The 21,706-nt window shown below is 42.1% G+C and overlaps 3 protein-coding genes across 7 annotated transcripts in view; 2 read left to right on the forward strand and 1 right to left on the reverse strand.

Moving 5' to 3' along the window:
• nkain4 (sodium/potassium transporting ATPase interacting 4) overlaps positions 1-2,684 on the forward strand; it is a 43,307-nt gene extending 40,623 nt beyond the window's left edge. For both annotated transcript variants that reach the window (XM_061698281.1, XM_061698272.1), the window contains one exon: positions 570-2,684. In XM_061698281.1, the coding sequence (XP_061554265.1) occupies positions 570-583 (14 nt within the window). In that variant the 3' untranslated portion in view covers positions 584-2,684. The remainder of the gene's footprint in view (positions 1-569) is intronic.
• Positions 2,629-7,838, reverse strand: birc7 (baculoviral IAP repeat containing 7). The gene is made up of 7 exons (XM_061698260.1): positions 7,218-7,838; positions 6,049-6,148; positions 5,853-5,934; positions 5,682-5,727; positions 3,958-4,167; positions 3,126-3,191; positions 2,629-3,052 (listed from the first exon to the last, which is right to left on the reverse strand). Exons 1-7 carry the CDS (start codon positions 7,741-7,743, stop codon positions 2,853-2,855), a joined length of 1,230 nt encoding a protein of 409 aa, XP_061554244.1. The 5' UTR covers positions 7,744-7,838; the 3' UTR covers positions 2,629-2,852.
• On the forward strand, positions 4,043-20,233 carry LOC133413621 (YTH domain-containing family protein 1-like). Of its 4 annotated transcripts, none has more exons than XR_009769894.1 (8): positions 4,043-4,192; positions 10,662-11,135; positions 12,586-12,640; positions 12,854-12,878; positions 14,465-14,544; positions 14,629-17,872; positions 17,972-18,016; positions 18,119-20,233. XR_009769894.1 is itself a non-coding variant. In XM_061698237.1 (8 exons), exons 3-8 carry the CDS (start codon positions 12,602-12,604, stop codon positions 18,137-18,139), a joined length of 1,851 nt encoding a protein of 616 aa, XP_061554221.1. In that variant the 5' UTR covers positions 4,043-4,192; positions 10,662-11,135; positions 12,586-12,601; the 3' UTR covers positions 18,140-20,233. The 4 variants fall into 4 exon arrangements, 2 of the variants coding, with proteins under 2 accessions (XP_061554221.1, XP_061554234.1); XM_061698237.1 differs by having other exon boundaries at positions 14,629-16,269; XR_009769895.1 differs by lacking the exon at positions 12,586-12,640.
• The last annotated feature ends 1,473 nt before the right edge of the window (positions 20,234-21,706 follow it).

The raw sequence follows: 21,706 nt of genomic DNA on the forward strand, positions 1-21,706 counted from the left end.
GGTCGCTCACGCAGAATCGGGAAGTTGGGACTCTGGGGTTCAAAAATTTGTTTCATGTGTATGTGTGCAACATATTCTCATCTAACACCGTATAAAAAAAATTCTAATCAGTTTCAAGGTCAGAACAAATAAATACGGTGACGCATATAACTGTCTTTCTATGAGTACAAAGAAAATTAACTTGTTGAAATGCTAATCTACGATTCAAGATTTCAACTGTGTTTCTTCTTTCTGTTCCTAACATTCAATGTGTACAAGGAACATCAATAGGATTATACATATTGTATACGTTTATCTTTTGTCTATCATGGACATTGTCTTGAGATTCAGGACTTAAGTTTTGTTGATTCATGTTTCTTTGCTTTGTATCGTGAATCTCCTTTCCCTAAAGTTTCTCTTGAGGACCTTTTAGTCCATTTTTATGAAGCATTGTTTTAAAAATAAGTTTGCTACTAAAGCTTACGGCTTGTCGGTGATTACTTTTGAATACATGTCAATTACATGTTTTTTTTGTGTGTAGGTTTCATGTTTTTGTTCCCCCCCCAACCTCCTGTTTGTTTTCTCTCCAGGTCTACGTAAATAGAAGATCATCTTGGAGGGAAGTTGATGCTGACGTTGTTTGCCACGGTTTGACCCAACTTTTAGTCCCACAATTTGGGGAAGTGCTTGACTTTCCTCCCCCCCGCTCACTTTACTTTTTTAAGTACTTAAAACATGGCACTCACTGATGGGCTGCATGGAAAATACAACTCAGTTTAATTGTCTTCCTCTTTATTAGTTTTAAGTGTCTGTTTTCAAGCAACTTTTGGTAAATGTTTTTGTATTGTATTCTGTGCAGATGTGCTGTGACATTCTCATCAGCACAACTGTAGAGAACAGCATAAAAATACCTTTTGTTTGTAATCGGCAGCAGTCCAGCGTTCCCACTCTGTGGCACTGTAATCATTTTTGCATGTCATCGCTATTTTGGCTCGGATTCTGGCTGGACGGCTAAATTACAGTGGAATGAAACATTCCTGTTTACTTTGGGCCGGGGTCTTTTGTACATACATGCACAGGCAGAGCCGGAAAAAGGAACACGCCTCAAAAATACACAATGGAAATAATGCAGTGATGGCAGGAAAATTAATTAAGTTTGATGTGAAATATCAAGAATGCAAAACTTAAAGCATGCAGGTTTCAAAAGTTTTATTTGTGGAGTCTTATTGTTTATGATTATTTCCACCCACAACCAAGTCGCCGTCACTGAAGTGTCAGGTGTTTGTGTTTGGAAAAAGCGCTGGAAGCTGTACGTGGGATTGTGATACACACTTAGCCTATTGTGAACGAAACTTCAACAAACCTTAGAAATAGAAATAGCAGCGCGAGAGAGAAATGCATGGCTGTAGCTGAGCCTGGCCTTCTGCCATGGATGTTCAGCCCCTGTTCTAGTTGTAATGTTTTTACAAAGGAGTTTCATACTTGAAAAGAAAGCACTTTTGTGCTACAAGTCACTTAGTAGGAGACAAATCCACTGTTGCCTTACTGCCCTCTGGTGTTTACTTTGTCCATGTGCAGGAGCAGAAGGGGTGATATAAAAAAAAACGTTTCTTTCCCCAAGTACAGTATTGTATTGTTGTTTTTAGAGGACGTTAAAAGTCATTTTAAAGACAGAAAATAAGGAGAGGAAATGTTGCTTTACTCAGTAGTTTATTTTAAGTCCACTTGTTTTCAACACACTTTTTATCATTCAAGGTTTTGTTTTCTTAACCTCAGAATCAGAAATGTTTTGGCGCTTCACAAATTTATCGAGTGACGCTTGAGGATCAAAAGAGTTGCAAACAAAGAGCTTTCCTTGTTTTTGCTCTATTCACAGACCATTTTGTCTATTCTTGGCAGTTGGTTGTCAGATTCCTGTAATATTCTCACTGCCGGGTGGTCGCAAAATATCATCTCAGCCAAGTGCTTATTTTTGACCATATAATGAACTGCCTTGTGCGTGATTGGTCAAACATCCTTTGCCCGAATGCAAATACTGTGTCTTTATTTTTGTGAATTTACACACTCTAGTCCAGTTTTTCCTGACTTTGATTGCGCTAAGGCATTAGAATGCCACAAAATGTATGTATACTGAAATAATGATGATATCTTAATTTACTCAAAAATGGATTAGTGTGAAATCTGGGCCTGTTTAATGTATGAATGGCAACAGGTGGATACAGTTTTTTTTTTTGTACCTTCTTCTATTTAATTATTCTGCTTGACATGTTACATCGCTGGTATCGATAGATGAACAAAGATATATTTGTAATTAATCATTTTCAAACAAATTAGGTGAAATGTGGCAATTTCTCACGGCACCGCTGAGGATCTCTCATAGCACCCTGGTTGGGAATCACTGCTCTCGTCTAGTGTGTGCGTGCATCTCATATTGTGTCATAATCTGTATTAGAATGAAATGTTACTCAATCTTGCATCTTGGTTGCAATGTAGCTTCTTAAAACTGTTCTGTGTGCTAGTTTCCACTAAAAAAGATGGCACATCTTTGTTGCCACTTTTGTATTTGTACAGAGAGTGTTTTTCGTTTTCTCTTTCAGTGTTGCCTGAACCCAAGGTGATCAGACAGTGTGTCTCTTTTCCATAGCTGTTCTTTGTGTTCATGCAAATAAGTGTTTATCAATAAAATAAATTGTTCTCTTTCAGTCGTCTCGTGTCACTGAGTAAAAATCTGTGTAAAACCCACATTAAAATTGCCACACCGATACTGAGCAGCTCAAAATGTTTATTGTGGATCGCATTTAGTTACTGCCGACAAAAGCAGCAACCTATGAGAGGAAAGGCGCTATTTGTCATGCAAGGCTCCGGATAGCGTCTCAGGACATGAAGGCGCGGACGCTGCCTCTGATGACGGCTCTGCAGATGGGGCAGTGACGCAGGCTGGCGGCGCAGTCGCCACACACCACCAGATGACCGCAGGGGATGAACACGATGGACACCAGTTTGTCCATGCACACCTTGCAGGTCCTCTCCTCCTGCAGCTGCCTCAGAAGCTCTTCGGGACTGGGCTCCCTCACTATTGAAACCAGATACAGTATGTAAAAAAATAATTTGCTCAAAGTTGAGTGAAGTGAAAAGACGTCTTTGACCTTTCTCTCTCAGTGGCGATATCGTCCTCACGTTCCCAGCATCAGGGCCTTGCCTCCTGTCAGGCTCTGATGTTATGAAGTCAGAAATACCATATATTGGTTATTACTTCCTTTGGCAAGCACGACGGAGGACTGGTTAGCATGTGTGCCTCACAGTTCTGAGTTTCAAATCTAGACTCAGACCTTCCTGTTCGGAGTTTGCACGTTCTCCCGATTTCTCTATACATGTTTGTCCCCTGTGATTGGCTGGCAATCAACTCCGAGTGTACCCCCACATCTTGGCCCAAGTCAGCTGGGATGAGGATAAGCGGCAGAGAAAATGAACAGATGGATTTCCTAACGACATTTACCAAAAACAGGCACTCGTCTACTGCTGACATCATTTGTGTGCCCAGCACAAGGGTCCCCGTTACATTTAGAATAGGTTTGCTTTATACATTCCTATAATTGAGATCTCGAGATCGGCCAAATATTTAGGACATATTTCGAGAGGCTAAAACCCAACAATAATGCCTTTCGTATTGGAGATTAGTATATTTGACATTCATGACATATTTGTGAAAGAGTCCACAGTTGATGAAATTGTAATAGTATATCCACATTGCCACCAGGTAGTCACACTGTCAATCACACGACTGACACATACTGTAGAGACAGACAATCAATCACATTCACAATTACAGTGAACCTAAGGACCTGGGGAGGAGGCAAAGGGAGAACATGTTGCTGAAGCAATAACGCTAACCGCTTCTCCATTGAGGTCACCAGTGTTGGATCCCAAGTTGTTGTTGCAGGGTATAAAAAGAGGAATCCTGATGATAGTGATAGTTACCTCTGCTCTGTGGCCTTCTCTGCCTGTCCTCCTCCTCAGCTTGTAGCACATCACTGACCAGGCTCGACACGTGCGAGTAGTGTTGGCCTGTCAAAAGGTACTTGGTCTGGACCAGACTCTCTACCAGGCTGGCTTCAAAGCCCATCTGGAGCACCGTCTGCACCACTGGGGAGAGCATGACTGACGACGCTGCCAAACCGCCGACCACGTCTGGGAGATGAGAGAAAGCAGACAGGTATTACTATTACTACGCAAGGTATACAACACACCGCACGCACACCGACAATCGGACCAAACTAGATCTTTTTTTTTAATCTTTATTATGCGCCTCCCAAGTCGTTCAGCACGATAGAAATGACAAGGAGAAGAGTTTGCAACCACAATGTAGTTACCAGAAAGGACATCAATCATTTTAGTTTATTGTTTTTCTCCTTTTATTATTACTACTACTACTCTGTGGCACCATGCAACCTCTCACAGGTCAGTCTTGGTACTACAACAGACTTCTTTATGCATGTGGTGTGCTGTGTTGGTCATCTCAAGTACACCACACACTAAACGAGCAGCAAGTACACTGCGATTTGTCCCCGTTTTTTTACATTAAAAAAATAAATAATAATAAATCAGTAAGAAAAGTTTTTTTTTTAAATTGGTACGTGTCAGTGGCAGCTAGTCAACAGAGGGTGCTAGGGTGCCACCCCACCATGCACAGTGGTCACCACATTACTTTTCTTGAATTAAAAAAAAAAAAAAGGAATAAAATAATTTCGAAATATATGTAATTCCATTTTTAGATGAGCGGTTTAAATACAATATAGTTAATAATAATTCAAATGGTTTCATTCACCTCTGTTGTTTGATTTTGTGATGTATTTCCGATCTGGGGCACACAAGTCTTTATCCATTGACTCTTGTTGGAAGTTGAAAGACATTCAAAGCAATCGATAGGACCAAGGTGGGACGCGACATTTCAGCATCACGAGCTGGCCAGCGTCACATCAGAAATGTGTCAGCAATGGGAAATTAAAAGGGTATAAATACCTTTCATACAGTAATTCAAATGTAGGCTAATAATTTTGTTTAAAAGATATTGAATGATGTCGTTACTTGTTAATGACGTTAATGTTGTTTACATGCTCCAATACTTGTCACTATATGTGTAATTTATATAACACCAGTCACCACTGGTATGTGTGGAAGGTCAACAGTTAAATTTGTGCATATTTAGTCAGACCTTTATAGAAGTCACAATGCTCAATTAATCTTCAACATGGCAGGGATGATTTTTAATAATACAATTTGTGATCACACAGCGTCACGTGACTAGTGACTTCCAGTATACAGTACAGTATATCTTTTGAAAAAATTAATTTGCATTGCTTTGTTTCATGCTTATGCACATTTTATCCATCTAATTACTCCAAACAGCTCATGTAATTTTACATGCAATTAACAATGTCTTCCAAACAGAGTCTGCTCAAGCTTATTTTTTTTCCAAACAAAGTGGCACCAGGCTGTGCTTCAAATCATTCAATCAACTGTGTGCAGCCGTTCATTTTCTCTTTACTGGTCACATCTTGTCGCGCAGCCCTAGTTTCTTCCTTTCATGTGAACAGTAAAGGCAGCACGTGTTTGTTTGCTTTGCACCGCATACACAGATGACTATTGGCATGGAAGCAAAATAACAAATACCTCCCCTTCTGTTTGCTGAAACCATTTCATACCATTTCTGGAGCCAATTTCTCTGCCAGTGGATGTCTGTGAGCCACCCTGAAGAATTAAAGCGGTTTAGAATTTAATAAATGACCGCTTATCACAATTCAGTCATGGCGCTAAGTGATTAATGATGATAATGAGCGTAGCATTCCAAATAGAAACAGATAAAAGGGCCTCACCACACTCTCACCCAGATGGAAATGAGCATCCTGGATGTTGCTGATATATTCCTGTCCTCTTGACTGGATTAAAAATTCACAACTGAAAAATAACACAACCATGCTATTTTACTTTCTGTGAAAGCACAAAATGCATTTTACGCATGCTGTAGACAAGGCTTTGAGATGATGTCGTGGTAGCTGCCTGTGTTGTTACCGTGGGAACCACTTAGCGTGTTCCTGCCAGGGGTCATCTCCTGGCTCCCAATTTCTTAGACCCCCGTCGCAGTAGAAGCACTTGACGTTGTCACCATGACCTGACACGAGACCATTTTTTTTTTAGCAATTAAACACAATTGGACTCATATACAGTTTAGCCCAATATTATTCATAACGTCCCATATACAGTAAAGGTGTAAACTTCAGAATTATTTTTTTCATTGCTATCACTACCCCAACTTTCTAGCTTTTGCTGCTTTCTTCTGTCATTTCCAGCCACAAGATACCCATTCGCTGAAAAGAAAGTCCCTTATTCAGAATACCTTGGAGCTTAATAGTACACATGCACTAACACAACAAAAGCATACTTATTACCGCCATCACCATTTGCAGAATTACACAAACGTATTTCCACACGGCTTTGTGGAAGGGACTCAGGTCAGAAAAGGATTCCATTGAATTTTGGTGCTAATCTGCATACAGTTCACTTTTGTTCACATTGCATTTTGAAGTGAAAATCACAAAAGTCCTGTTCTAAAATTAGCTCACCAGCGATGTGACATTGTGATTTCCTTGAAATGTTGTAGACGTTATCATTTGAAAATGTACACTTACAGTGCTGTAGAGAAATAAGTGTTGCACATTGATGATTTTTTTTTATCCTTTTCTACTTTCGTCGTTAAAAATTATTGTGAGAAAACATTAACATGATCAGTGTCATCATCAATTATTAATAATCATAAATAATTAAAGTTGATTTTGAGCAAATTTGTTACTTCAGAAGCGTGTTGCAAACTGGTGGGCCTTTGCATTAATCAGTACCGGAGAAGTGGCTCTCAATTTTCAAAAGCTCGGTGACCCATTATGTACAATATGCTGTTGATACAAATTCGGATGGTTTGATCTTGGCGGAGGTCTGCGCACTTCTGAGTGCTAATCTCCATATAAGTGCATCTGAGCGTCCCCTGCTGCTTTTAGCAGCCCCGGTTGAGTCCAGCGTGTTCTCTTCACAACATCATGACTCAGCAGGACAATTATGAACTCTCACAATGAGGGGTCACTCCAGCACTGACTAGGTCAAAGCTAAATATCTGGCCAATAATGAGGATATGCAAATTGCGCTTAGAGTGCGATATGGTAGGGAAACAGATGACGGACAATCAGCACCTGTGTAGAAAAATCCAGCTCTGGCAAGAACATCTGGCTGGACCGAGGCCTCCGTGGGCCAGTTGTGGAAGGTCGTGAGCCGGGAATCCTCCGCCTCCATCTCAGGGTAGACCGCCTGCCCAGCCGTCCCCTGGTCGTCCATCGTCATCCTCTGGAGTTGGCTCAACAGCTGTCCGTCCACAGAGTCCGGCGATCCGGCCAGCAGCGGAACGTTTCCCACGGCTCGGCCCAGTATGAAGCTGCACGTGGGGAAGTGGCGCTTGTGCTCGGCGGCCGGGCTGTCTCCTTGTACCCAACATCTTAGAACGCCACCGCAGCAGAAACACTGGACTTTATCTCCCGGACCTAAAAAGAAGAATCCCGCCTTGGCCAAGTCTCCACGTGTGACGGGAGCGTCCGTCGGCCAGCTCTGAAATGTCCGAAGCCTCTCGCCTTCCCAGCGCATCTGAGGCTCCTCGAGAATGTACAGCATAGTATTTCTGTCATCTGTCATTGTGGAGCGTGAGGGTATTCCTGTGCCCCACATCCCTTCTGCGGTCCATAGTGGAGCGCACACTGAAAACCAGTGTAACACATCTGCTCAAATATGATGTTCTGTGGGGGCCTGCATGGTGGCCTATGGGAACCTACATTCTGGAAAAAAAAAAAAAAAAAAAAAAGGAAAAGGAAAACACCCAATGCTGGAACGTTTTCTCATTGGTTGCTCACTGAATGACTGCCAAAACATGCCATGTTGCTCCTCCTCTAAAGACAAATCATGCCAAACATTTCAGAAAAGATACTGTCACACTTTTAGTCCCTCGGGGCAGCCCTTCTGTAACTTTTTACACCAAGTACCACCTCAAATAACAGGCAGAGGTTTTATTCCTAAAAGGTATAACTAATATTATTATAAGCCCCTGTAACATGTAGTTTAAACATTAAACACTGCTCTTAAATATAGGAACATTTTCAAAAAGTACTTAAAGTATTCAGTTCAAATGTATTGCACATCAATAAAAATTATGCAAGTATGTAAATGTAAAAGTGTAAATGCAATAATGTAAAAGAGTACATGCAATATTGTGCTTAAACGTTAAATTACAACTGAACTTTATTTGACAATTTACATTTTACTGTACTTGATTGAGACAATTAAGCAACTGCGTTATTTATGCACATTAATTAATGCAGTGATTCAGTCACCTACCAGTAGAGGGAGCCAGCGTACCACCAGTGGAACTCGTGCCACACTGGGAAAACGTGGTTATTAGACATATGGTGAAAAGAGGCAATCACATTGCATAAAGAATACTTTACATCTGAAATGTTAAGATACATTTTCGGAAACACGACATGCATTATAAACTGACTGGCCTTTTGGTATGGTATTTTATGGTATGGTACGTTGAACACGCTCAAAACTGTAGAGATGATCGTGGACTTCAGGAAGCATCCTTCGCCACAGCTGCCCCTCACACTGTCCAACTGCCCTGTGTCAACTGTCGAAACCTTCAAGGTCCTGGGAATTACAGTCTCTCAGGACCTGAAGTGGGAGATCAACATCAACTTCATCCTCAAAAAGGCCCAGTAGAGGATGTACTTCCTGCGGCTTCTGAGGAAACCCGGCCTGCCGCGGGAACTGTTGAGGCAATTCTACACAGCAGTCATCGAATCAGTCCTGACAAACTCAGACTGCAACAGTCAATCAGGACTGCTGGAAAAATATGGCGGTACGCTGCCAGAGCTAAGACAAGAGCGTGCAGAATCCTCTTGGATCCTCCACATCCTGGTCACCACCTCTTCCAGCTCCTTCCCTCAGGTAGGCCCTACCGTACAATGCAAACTAAAACTTGCAGACATTCCAACAGCTGCTTCCCTCTTGCCATTAACTTCTTAAACAATTCATTTAAAATTCCATTGCAACATGCTGCCAATTTTGTCTTGAGATTGTTGTCACATCTCTGTCGGGCCAATTATACATTATTCGTGCACACACTGTAGTAGTCTCGCCACTTCTGCACCATTTGCATATCTGTTGTTGAGTGATACTGGCCACTCATGTGCTTGGGAAGTATCTGCACCATTTGCACAATTGACATTCTTCCAGATTATCGCCCTTAGTCACTTTAAAATGCTTCCATTTTTTTTAAGTCTCTGCTCCATTTGCACAATGGTCACTGTACCAGACTATTCCTCTATTAGTCATTTCAAACTGTATAAGAGGACTCTGCATCATTTGCACAATTGTCCAAAAAAAAAAAAAAAAAAAAAATTGTATCGGCATTACCAAATTACAGTTAACCTTTCATTGCTCAGTCACTCTCTGTAGTGTGTTTTATGTTTTTATGTCTCAAAAGTATTTTCTGTCACAGTGGCTGTCTGTTGTCTTACTAGAGAGGCTCCAACTCCCGGAGGCAAATTCCTTGTAGGTTTTTGACATACTTGGCAAATAAAGATGATGCTGATTCTGGTATGGTAGCTTTTTATTGTCAGTCCTTGTGAGCTTTACAATAATTTCACCCCCCACCACACCAACCTACAATTTGCCAGTAAATAATGTATGAATTTTACTGATATTTGGGTAATTAGGTATCTGTGAAGGCAATGAAGCGGAACAACTTTTCCAGTGTGTGTGTGTGTGGGGGGGGGGGGGGGGGGGGGGGGGGGGGGGGGGCACAGTACTTCAGTGGAACCATTTAACGCTGCTTTCCCGAAAACTAATTGTTGGTTGTCCAATTTAGTGATGGTCCATAGTCGGCCATTCTGGGAACCAGTCATTTCAAACTTTGATTAAAGAGTTTGAATACAATAATAGTAGAAATGTACGTGCCTTGACACAATGAAGGATGGGAACCTCTAAACTAGTCCAATGAGTCTCAAAATGTGGCACGTGGGCTCTCCCTAGTGGTACATGAAGGAATGACTGAATTAAAGGCATACATTTTACGTTGAAAACATGAAATACAATCAAACACATTAGAATGAAGCTACTAGCTACACATACAGCCTATTAATTTTCTTGAAATCCAGTACAGTATATTTTTTAAGTACAGTTCAGTTGTATTTAACTTAAGTACAGTACATTACATTTACATTGGAACTTTCTGAACTGTTTGTTTTTAAACATTTAATTACATGTTTTAATTTTACTTATGGGCAATACATTTGAATTGAATCATTACTGAAGTACACTACACTTTTTTTTTCTTCCTACATCCAAGCACAGTCTTCATGTTCAAACTGTGTATAATGTTACAGTGGCTTATTCGTTGCTTCTGTATTTTAATGTTGGTCATTATAGTGGTACTTGGAAAGACAAGTACTTTTGAGGTGGTACATGCATGGTGTAAAAAGTTTGAGAACCACTGAACTGGGCCATTCCAGGCGCACGACATTATTGTTCTACTAATCCATACTTTATAGTAATGTCAACTAAATTGTTGCGGAAACTTTCGCCCCCAGCGCGGACGAGGGGACGTGCAGCAACAGCAGCAGGAGGAGCGGCGGCGGCGGCGACTGTGGCTCAAAGCCCGGATGGAGCAGGCAGCCATTGGGGAAGTGAAGTGTACTGGACTTCAACGTAACAGGGCTCTCTCTGGGAGTAAAAAGCGAGCAGGAAAGACATTCATGTTCCAGGAGCTCCATTGTGTGACTCATTGCAGTAAGTTGAAAACTCTCAGAAGGACTTTTTTTTTTTTTTTTTTTTTTTGTGGAAGGGGTGTTCCGGCTTACTGGACGCGTGCAAGTTGAGGAAAGGCGCACAGCGGAAAAGGAGCAGCACAGCTGAGCTACTAGCAACGCGCTAAGTGGAGCTCGGCAGCCGGGGGAACTCGCTTTGCACACCACGGAGCTTGAAATCCAGTCAGCGGGCCGGGCTCTGTGCGAATCCAGGGACTTGCTTCATGAATTATGTCTACCACAAGCATTGACCCTCAGGTAGGTCACGCGAAAAGAGAGCTTGGCAAAGCTAGCCGCCTGCTAACTTTAGCAAGTGGGGACTCCTCGGAAGTGCTAGCTAGCCAGCAGCGGTGGTCGCCGGACATCGCGAGCAACTTGGATGCATTCAGTCAACTCCGATCCAAGAGAAATATCGTCGCTGTACGCCTAAAGCACATGAGAAAATACGCGTTTCCAAATGTTCCGACACACTATTCAGTTCTACACAAGCACCTCCCCATAACGCTAAAGCTAACAGTAAAACAATTGCTAAATCACAGCGTTCCCATAAATAACGATGTGGCGTGGAAGTGATTCGACTAAACACGGATGATTGGGGTTTGTTTTTGTTCACTGGAGTTGTGCGATGCACTAACTAGCTGGTTGTAAGCCGTGAAAGCCATTTTGAATGGCTGTTAGCTAGCCAAGTAGTGCGCGAATGAACACTTTTGACGTGTGCTGCTTACTTAAATAGCCGAAGTTGCTCATTCCCATACTAATATTAATCGGCTAAAAGCAAAGCTTCCCGAGAACGGTGTCACATGAGCCGTGTGCATCTAACACAAACAACCGTGACTAGTAAGTCAAGCAGCCTGCGTTGAGTTCTTTTGCATCAAATCGCTATCAATGTGTGATTCAGGGATGCACCGATCCCCAGTTTTTTTTTCAGACAAAATACAATTACTTATATTTGAGTGTTCGCCCATCCAAAATACTTGCTACTGAATCAGTAATTACGTCTTGCAATTGTCATTTAAATGTGTTTTTAGTTGTCCGATATTGTTAAAAAACAAACTTTTCTTGAATATGGCATAGGAGTCACTCGAATGAAAAACCTTTTAGAGTCGTCATTACTGACATTTTAACAACGAACTGCAGGTTTTCCAAAAAGTCGTGCCGATCATTTCACCGAAATGCAGCAAGAATTTAGAAAATCGGATGATGGGACAAATTAAGTTTTTGTTATGTCCTGAAAAATGTCCTTTTGGGGAAATGTTTTTATGATACAGAAATTTGGTTTAAAAAAAACAACTCCTCCTCAAATTTGAGTAAAAAAAATGCTTTTTAACATATCTTCTTGACTGTTTCCCCTTCTCCGATTGGCTCACAAGTTTCAGTAAAACATTTCCACCAGTAAATTTGTGACGGCCAACATTCCGAGGGGATCTCCAAGTGGACACATCAAAGTTACCGTGAGGTTTCAAAATGTGTCACTTGCTCTAAAAACTCAATTTATATAGCAGGAACGGAACATTATTCCAGTAAAGAGCAGTGTTGGCAGTAGAATATAGATTTGTTTTTGTCATGAACGTATTTATTATGGAGGATTTCGTATAAATACGGTACGTGTGTACCGAGACGTGCGCGGCCTAATCTTTGAGCGGAGTCCCTCATTTATTTTGTAAAGCAGAATTTGCAGTCGCCTAAAAGTGTTGTCATCTGTGTTCAGTTGAAAGGATCTCCACATGGCTAACATGGATCCTCCCCCTAAAGATAGAGAAGACGTAAGCCTGGGGAAGTGGTATCAGTGTCATAGTATTGTATAGCATTGTACGAATAGAGACTTTACAGTATTGGCACCAATACCAATGCTGATAGTGGTGTCAGTGCAACCCTAATGTGAATGTAAAGTAGTTAAAGGGCACAATCTCACACTATGTAAAGATAACTTTTCTACTCTCCCCCTCCGCCCTCCTGTTGATGGGATGTGACTCCAGCGATCAAAGGGACAAGCATCTAAAGGTGAGTTATTTTTCTGTTTGTTCAGGTTTTCATTTTAGAACCCACATAGACAGTGATCAACCTAAATGAGTACCCCAGCAGATTTGTCCGAAAAGCTCGAGTTTCCTCTGAAAGTAAATATTCTCGGTGGCACATTGCACTCCAAAAGACTTGCACAAACGAGGAACATTGATTGCAAAGATTTGTCAATGCACACACACCGACACATGCAGAAAAACACAATATAATGAGGTCCAGTCGACAATCTGTATAAAGATATCTTTGTTTACAAAGCTAATTAATGCTTTGTGTTCATTTAACAATATTGCCTTGTATTGAATCATACTTCATCAAATCAATCTTTCCATTTTCTTTATCACATATTAAGATAATCAAAATATGAACACATATCACGATGATTCAGTGCAATGCTACACCCCTGAAAACTACAGTTGTAATAATAAAGGAATGCCCATCATTGAAAACTCAGCATTGTATCTTTGTAAAGACGTAATTCAGCATTATATCAGTTTCTATTTGCCTTAAAGGTGGAGGACGTACGTTTTCGAGCTGCTTGTGCGATTGGATGTAGCCGCACTTTGTGACACCCCCCACCCCCCACCCCCTGCTACGTTGGTATAACTCGTAATGCTGACTGCATAATGGCCATTTTTAGTATGTTAAAATATTGAGGATATGTGCATCATCCCAAGGTTTAAATCTTTGGGACAACTCTGTGTGGAGTTGTTGCTTTTGTGTGAGAATTGAAGACCACAAAATGCACATTAGTGTGAATGTAGGGGTGAGTAGTTGTTTGTGTGTCCTACCATTGACAAGCAACCAGTCCAAGCTGTGTAGAAGAACAAATAAATGAATGTACATGGAGCCATGCCTTTTACACACAGTACATTTATAAATCTACAAGCTAATGTTTTTTTTTTTTTTTTTTACCAGATCAATGATCAAACAAAATCGTTCTGTGCGTTCTTCTCTTCGATGCAAAGGAGATTGAGGCTGCACACTGTTCTAAATACCTGGGCATACTGATTTAAATTTTAAATCACATGTATTGTGTCTTGTGAATAGACTGAGGCTTTTATTTTAGAAACAAGTTGATTTTCTTTTAATGTAAATTATGATGAAAGAAATACAACAGTTTCTATAGAATGTCAATGTTTGAGCTCAGCTGCTTGAACAATGGATTTGTAGATGGTTAAATCCAAAATGTTGGCTGTGTCTTTGCTTGTATCTCTCTAACTTCTTTGTTTTTTTGCTGCTGCTTGGCTTGGCCAGGTCTCTCTTGGAAAAATATGATTTAAATCTCAATGAGACCAAACTGGTTAAATAAAGGTTAAATAAATTAAAAATACATTTGAAGTACACAGTAAAATAAGAAAAATTATAATGCAATCAAATCAGTGTCTTGACAAAGACACTGAATGAGGTTTTTTTTTTTTTTTTTTTTTTTTTTTTTTTTTTTTTTTTTTTTCTCTCTCTTCTTTTCCCCTCTCTGTTCCTGTATCAGGAATGTCTATGGTCTTTTAATAAAAAAAAAAAAAAAAAGTCTTGCCATCCAAATGTATGAACATGAAGTTGTTTTGTTGCAGTGCAAAATGGTTCACTGCATCAGAAGGAGACAGTCCATGACAATGACTTTGAGCCGTACCTCACTGGTCAATCAACTCAGGTGAATAGCATTTCATGAGAATCGAACAAATGCAACATCATTTTATGTGCTAATGTTGTTTCTCTGCTCATGTGGTGCATCAAGAACAACAGCTACCAGTCCATCACCGACCCTTACCTGTCCAGTTACTACGCTCCCTCCATCGGCTTTCCATACCCCCTGAGCGAGGCTCCTTGGTCCACAGGCGGCGACCCTCCAATTCCATACCTCACCCCCTACGGACCCTTGAGCAATGGAGACCATCATTTCATGCCGGACACTGTGTTCGGGCAGCCGGGCGGCCTGGGAAGCAGCATTTACCCCCACAGGTTTAATTTTTTCCCCGAAAACCCCGCTTTCTCTGCTTGGGGGACAAGTGGCTCCCAGGGCCAGCAGACTCAAAGTTCAGCCTACGGTGGCAGCTACAGCTACCCGCCCAGCTCTCTCGGAGGCACACTTGTGCCTGATGGTCAGACGGGTTTTCACAGCGACACGCTCAACAAAGCCCCTGGTATGAACAGCCTGGAGCAGGGCATGGTCGGTTTGAAGATCGGGGGTGATGTTGCCGGCCAGGCTTCCGCGCTCAAGGCCGTGGGCTCGGTGATCGGCGGAGCCGCCGTGGCGGCCTCAGGGAACGGAGCCACGCCCATCGGAATGCCCCCACCCAAACCCGCCTCTTGGGCAGCCATTGCCAGCAAGCCTGCCAAGCCGCAGCAGCTGAAAGCTAAGGTGAAGCCGGGACTGGTCAACCCGGGGGCAACCTTTCCCCCGCCGCCCATCAAACACAACATGAACATTGGCACCTGGGAAAAGGGACCCGCGACCAAAGTGGCCACGACTGCGCTGCAGCAGCAGCTGCCGCCGCCTCTTGGTCTGCCTCATCCCATGCCCCACCAAGCCCCCATGCAACCTCCCCCTCCCCAGTCTCTGGTGCAGCCTCAGATGCCGCCCATGTCCTTACAGCACCAACCGCCCCATCACCAGCACCACCCGCCACCCGCTCAGCCCTACCAAAACCACACACAACCCCCGCAAGCCCAAACCCGTTGGGTGGCCCCACGCAACCGCAACCAAGTCTACGGGCAGGGAGGCCCCAGCCACGACGCTAGCGGGATGATGGGCATGCTCGGTAGCGCAAACTGCGGCTCTCAAACCTGTGCCACCCAGGGACCTGGTGGCGAGTCCCACCCGGTGCTAGAGAAGCTTCGTGCCTCCCACAGTTATAACCCCAAGGACTTTGAATGGAACCTGAAGAACGGACGCGTTTTCATCATTAAGAGCTACTCTGAGGACGACATCCATCGCTCCATCAAGTACTCCATCTGGTGCAGCACGGAGCACGGCAACAAGCGACTGGACTCGGCCTTCCGGGCAATGAACGGCAAAGGGCCTGTGTACCTGCTCTTCAGTGTCAACGGCAGCGGCCATTTTTGCGGCGTGGCCGAGATGCGTTCGCCGGTGGACTACGGCACCAGCGCCGGCGTTTGGGCGCAGGACAAGTGGAAGGGCAAGTTTGACGTAGACTGGTTGTTTGTTAAGGACGTGCCTAATAGCCAGCTGCGTCACATCCGCCTGGAGAACAACGACAACAAGCCGGTGACCAACTCCCGCGACACCCAGGAGGTTCCTCTGGAGAAGGCCAAGCAGGTGCTCAAGATCATCGCCACCTACAAACACACCACGTCCATCTTTGATGACTTCTCTCACTATGAGAAGAGGCAGGAAGAGGAGGAAGAGGTGCGTAAGGTGGGTGTACTTGTCTCAGAATCCAACCTTTATGTGGACGTACAGCTGTGTTCAAAATTCTGGCAGTGTGTTTAAAAGCATGAGGAAAGCTCAAAATCCCTTTAATTGTTTGAACCCACATGTGTTGGGAACACGGGTTTTCAGGCAGAAACGTATGGGGGAATGTTTGCTGACTTCCTCCTATACCCACCACACACACACACACACACACACAACATACAACACACACACACGCTGAAGTGGACCTTATATGTCGCGTGTGGGGAGTAGCTGGACCCAAGAGCAGGCGGAGGCAGATGCAAAATGATGAACAGTTTATTGAGCAAAGGTTATGGAGGTAGTCCTGGATGTGTTAGCAGGCAGTGGCGTGGACAGGTGGCAGGCAGTGGACAGAACAGGCGGCTGGCTTGGTGGCAGGAATGACGTGGGTCAGGAACACAGCCGTGGTACCGCTAGGAGAGGCTGCAATACTTTGGCGAGGATTTCCTGGTATAGGCAGGCTTAAATACCGGTGGTGATGAGGCTGATTGGAGACAGGTGCTGAAAACAGAGAGGGGAGGGGGGGGGGAGAGAGGACGGAAAGAGCTCTCCAGGCTACTATAATGGAACTTCAAAATATACATTGTATTTTCTTCAAAATATATTGAATCATAAACAATTTAAAAGCAAATCTTGGATTTCACTAGCGGGGGGGGGACTTAGTTTCGAACCTTTTAGCGCAGTAGTTTTGACTTTGTTTCCCAGCGTGCTTGCTTTCTTTTAAGGATTAAATTGTTCAGTTGCTTGTGTTGCTATTAACTGACCTACCTGGATGCAAACTAGTCTTTACGTTACATGACAGTGGGACTGCAACTAACTATTAATAAACGATTAATCTGTCAATTATTTTTTCTTTTAATTGATAATCAGATACCAAAAAAAAAAACCATTACAATTTCTATCCCTTTATTAAAAAAACAGGACACTTCAAATTGGCAGTGCAGAAAATGCGGGAAAAAACTAGTTAATTCATTTCATAATCGATTAGTTGGAGATTAATGGATTTATTGTTACTCCTCCACATGACAGGTTACGAGCGATATCAAGTTGGAACCCCCCTTGCCCGCTATAAGATAACGACAGTTACAGTTTATGCTGGTCTTCCCAGCATGCCTAGCAGCACTTTTAAAATCATGTTAGGAATTAATTGCTGTTTCCAGGTAGTAATAGTCATTGTGTGTTATTTCCTTTTAGTGTTACATATTTTGTTCGTACAGTGAGTGGGTTTGGTGTTATTTGTAGTGATGTTGGTTTTCAACTGTGTGTGAGTGACTGCAATATAGTTCTTTTGCACTGAATCACTAAAATATTTACTACATTGAAAAGAGTTTGTTCACAGGATTTTCCAGTACTTGTTCAGTTCCTGATTTATTGCACTCCACTCTGCTATTATTTTGAACACCTGCCCGTTCAAATAATTATTAAACTACACAGACATGCATGCATATGATGAAAGCTGGATTTGTTTTGTTTTGTTTTGTTTGTTTGTGTTTTCTGTGACTACGACACCTACCGGTAAATTATTTGCCATGTCAAAACTTCTGCCCACAACGTCTTCGATCAGGTTAGTCATGTGGAACTGATGTTGTTTTGAACACAACTGTATCATGACAATACAAGTCATCTTGTGGTTCCTGTTTCTGCTCATATCCTCCCCCCGTAGACTTTTGAACCTGCTCAGATACAGAGCCGCTCTCGCTTGGATCAGGTGAGAAAACTTATGTTTTTTATTAGCATCATGTGCGTTTAACTTGTATATTAAAACTAATGCTACTTTTTTGTTGTTTGTCATTTTTCTCCTCCCAAACAGGAGCGCCAAAACAGGAAATAAACAATAGAGGACGTTTATCTTTGGCTTGATCAAGTTACACTAGGACATGATTGATTTAAGAGACAGAAGAATATGAAATGCAAACAAGCCCTTCGTGTTTTCCTCTTCAATACTGGGAATTCTCTGCCATTGATGAATTTGTCTTTGCCCCGTGTTACCTCTGCCCCACACCCAACACTTCTTTTGCAGGGATTAAGTTGATTTAGTGTATAATGAATTACCTCCACCTACTTTAATTATTATTATTATTATTTTACACTTCTAAACAGCCGGTCCTCTCAGCAGACTGGTTGAGTTCTGTATTGCACCTACTATCTCCTCAGCTGCATTAGGGTTTGACTGCATCCCCGAGAATAAATCGGCCACTTTATATATTTCAGTACAATCAGGAATGGCTATGTCCTACACGTATTTGTCCACGCGGGGGCAGCATTGCCAAGTTGTAGAGGTCTAATGTGCCAACAGGGTTGGAGCATCCTCAAGGCAATGTACTACTACTAGGAACTGTGCGACAATAAAATTTCAGTGATTTATTTTTCATTCCGATTGACAGAATCTCGCTCTATATTTTTTTGGCATACTACTGACAACATTAATTTCAGACACTTGTTTTCTGAAGCCTTATTATTATTATTTTTTTTTGTCCCCACTAATTATTGATGAACTGCTAACAGTGACACTGCTGGAGAAATCAGGGATAGTTTGACGTCACACAAGACTAGAGACATTTCAGAGGAGGAATCTGGGAAAGAACTACAAACAAACAAAAAAAAAGACCTGCAAATCAGGACCTTGCCCTTTTAAAAAAACAAAACCTCAAATTGTACTCTCCACATCCTTCAGCCCTGTGCCTCGTTTTCTTGGTTCTTGTTGGTGGTCTCCAATGGCGCTGGTGTTTCTCCAGCCACTTTGAGAGAAATGCGCCATCCATCGGTTTGGCTATTTACAATCAAAATGATGGAGTGATGTCATTGCTTTGTGTTTTGCTCCATGAAATTGCGGGGTAGGTCTCGCTCCGTTTGTCACCATTCTGTCTTAATCCTCGTTTTTTTTCTTTCTTTTTTTTTCTCTCCCCCCCCCCCCCCCCCCCCCTGAACTTAAGTTTGCTAAATCTCTCATGTCGACCGTAATGCTAAGCTTTAACGTAGGAGCCTATATATTCATGGAGAAAGCCTAAAAATGTATAACCTAATCATAACTGTAACTGATTTAGTATCAAGTAAGGAGGGAAAAAAATGAAAAGTGGATTTATGTGTGATTTTTGGGTGGTTTATTTGATGCAAGATACAAAACCAGAATGCAGTCACCAAAAGTGTGTGCGTGCGTGTCAAACTGGAATCTGGTGGGTGTGTTGATCACGTGTGTAACGCAGCCATCAAAGAATGGAAATTAGAAACGCCCCTGTCAATTGTGCGTTTTGAGCGATGTCAAATCCAAATCGATTTGTGCCCGCTCACTCATGCAATTATGCTGTACATCGACTGCTCCCAATTATATTTTTATCTTAACATGCACTCACCTCGTTCACGCCGTGTTGCTTCATCTTACCCGGCTGGTAAAGGAAAATGTTCGCTTTGAGGTGATACTGATTCTCATGAAAAGCTTAGTCACTTTATTCTCATGTGGGCATTTGTGACACCGCAACTATTTTTATTTTATTTTTTTTAACCTGCCTGTTAAGTGTGGTTTCCACGGAAACTGACTTTTTGACAGCATCTCCTTTTTCTGCATAATGAACACTCTTCAAGCCTTTTTTTTTTTTTTTTTTTTTCACCATGTCTGTTCGCTCCATTTCAGTGGTGGGGAAGGTGAGGTTGCTGTTTGTTTTGTTTTGGGGAGGGGTGCTCTCTTAAAGATGCCATCACCGAAGTCATTAAATGCTTGCGTTGCTCTAAGGACAGGATTGACGTGCACGTTAATGGTAAACGGCAGAGGAGTCCGTTTAGCCATGAACGGATGTATCACAAAGATTAATGACGTAAAATGAAAATTCTCTTCTAGACCACAGTAGTAGTGGAAATATTGTTCGACAGATGTATCTTCTTTTTTTCTTGATAGAAGAAATCAAGCCTTAATAAACTGTCCATTCAAAAATGATTTGTTTTTTTATCTCGTGTTCTGTCAAGTAGCTTTTAGCAAGAGTGACCTCACACAATTTCTCTCACTCATGACGCTTGGGTTGCTCCTGCATGGGAAGTGCTAGATGGATTAAAAAAAACACTTTGTAAATACACTTGATCCATTCAAACACGCAATGTATTTAAAACACGCCTTTCAAGGGGACTACAAATAAGTTGACCGCATTGCACCCACAGGACATTGTTGCATTTTCTCATCCATTAGGATAATTGCAAAGAAATCAGGACAGTTGGGTGCTAGTCACTACTTTTTTTTTTGGGTGAATATATTGAGTATTTTTGTTTTAGGTCCAAATATTCCTGTTTGTTTTATAAACTTTGTACAGTTGCTTTAAATTCCGGATTTTCTTCCCCGTTGTCATGGGTGGGCCTTCAGTGGAGCTATCCGTGGTGCTGAAGTACTGCTGCACTGCTTCCGATGACATCAGAACTGATCGTTAAATTCGTGTGACGTCAGTGTTTTGGATTCTGCTCACCGATAAAAAAAATTTTTTGTTTTTTTAAATTGCTTTCAAAATCCTAGAAATGACAGAATATATCCCAATTTATCAAATCTTCACTCGAGACACTGGTGTCATTTTTCATGCAAAGATTACAACATTCAGATGATTCAGTGCAGTTGAGGACTTTATTTTTCAAATAATTTCAAAGTATCAAACAAAACAAAAAATCAATAAATTACACTTGTCATCATATAAACTCGAAATATGTTCTTCCCGTGATTCAAATGAAATTTTTTGATAGCTTCTGCTCACTAATGTGAATCTCATCTTAACTATTCACATAAACCAAGTTCACCCAAACACTATACGCTTGACATCTTTGAAAAAAAAAAAAAAAAAGCGAGACCATAAGTGTAATACTAGTTCAAAACATTGACAAGTTTTTTTACTTGACCGCGGACCATTAAGTGTTCTATCTGTGCCAAATGATTTCGAACGAATCCAGTTTTGTGTGCGCAGACAGGTAGAAGCCACTAGATGGCGTGTCAGGACTTGGGCTTGTCTGCACCGAGCGACCCCGACGCGTCCCCGTCGCTGCAGTCGTCACTTTGAACCCCCGCAGGCTCAGGTTGCAACGAAGGCCTGAGCTCGGGAGCCACCGAGAACAACACGCAGCGACAAACCGCTGGCCTGCTTTTGCATTGGAAATTTGTGAGGTGAAGTCGAGGTTCATACCAAAGGGAATAATGCAGACTCTTTTACAGTTCAGGATTTAAGCGCGGTGACGCCACTGCTCAGTAACCATCTTTTTTTGGTTGTTGTTTGTTTGCACAAAGAAGCTTTTTAAATTAGAACCTAACGTGAAATGCCAAATCGTCCTCCTTTGCTTCTCGTGGCCCAACTTTGACGCACAACAGCAACGGCGACGCAGTGACCTCATTTTGGAAATAGAAATGCACTGACGCACGCCGTTGTTTGGGCAAATT

The sequence above is a fragment of the Phycodurus eques genome, chromosome 1, assembly GCF_024500275.1.
Source record: "Phycodurus eques isolate BA_2022a chromosome 1, UOR_Pequ_1.1, whole genome shotgun sequence".
Classification (NCBI taxonomy): domain Eukaryota; kingdom Metazoa; phylum Chordata; class Actinopteri; order Syngnathiformes; family Syngnathidae; genus Phycodurus; species Phycodurus eques.

What these genes read in the sequence shown, in the direction of transcription:
- birc7 (XM_061698260.1), bottom strand. Translation starts at nt 7,743, where the DNA reads ATGTGGGGCACAGGAATACCCTCACGCTCCACAATGACAGATGACAGA. An exon ending in AGAAATTGGCTCCAGAAATG is followed by an intron (nt 4,168 to 5,681) that starts GTATGAAATGGT and finishes CTCATCTCCCAG; the next exon opens with ACGTGGTCGGCGGTTTGGCA. An exon ending in GAGAAGGCCACAGAGCAGAG is followed by an intron (nt 3,192 to 3,957) that starts GTAACTATCACT and finishes TCATAACATCAG; the next exon opens with AGCCTGACAGGAGGCAAGGC.
- LOC133413621 (XM_061698237.1), top strand. Translation starts at nt 12,602, where the DNA reads ATGGCTAACATGGATCCTCCCCCTAAAGATAGAGAAGAC. An exon ending in AAAGGGACAAGCATCTAAAG is followed by an intron (nt 12,879 to 14,464) that starts GTGAGTTATTTT and finishes GTTTTGTTGCAG; the next exon opens with TGCAAAATGGTTCACTGCAT. An exon ending in GCCGCTCTCGCTTGGATCAG is followed by an intron (nt 18,017 to 18,118) that starts GTGAGAAAACTT and finishes CCTCCCAAACAG; the next exon opens with GAGCGCCAAAACAGGAAATA.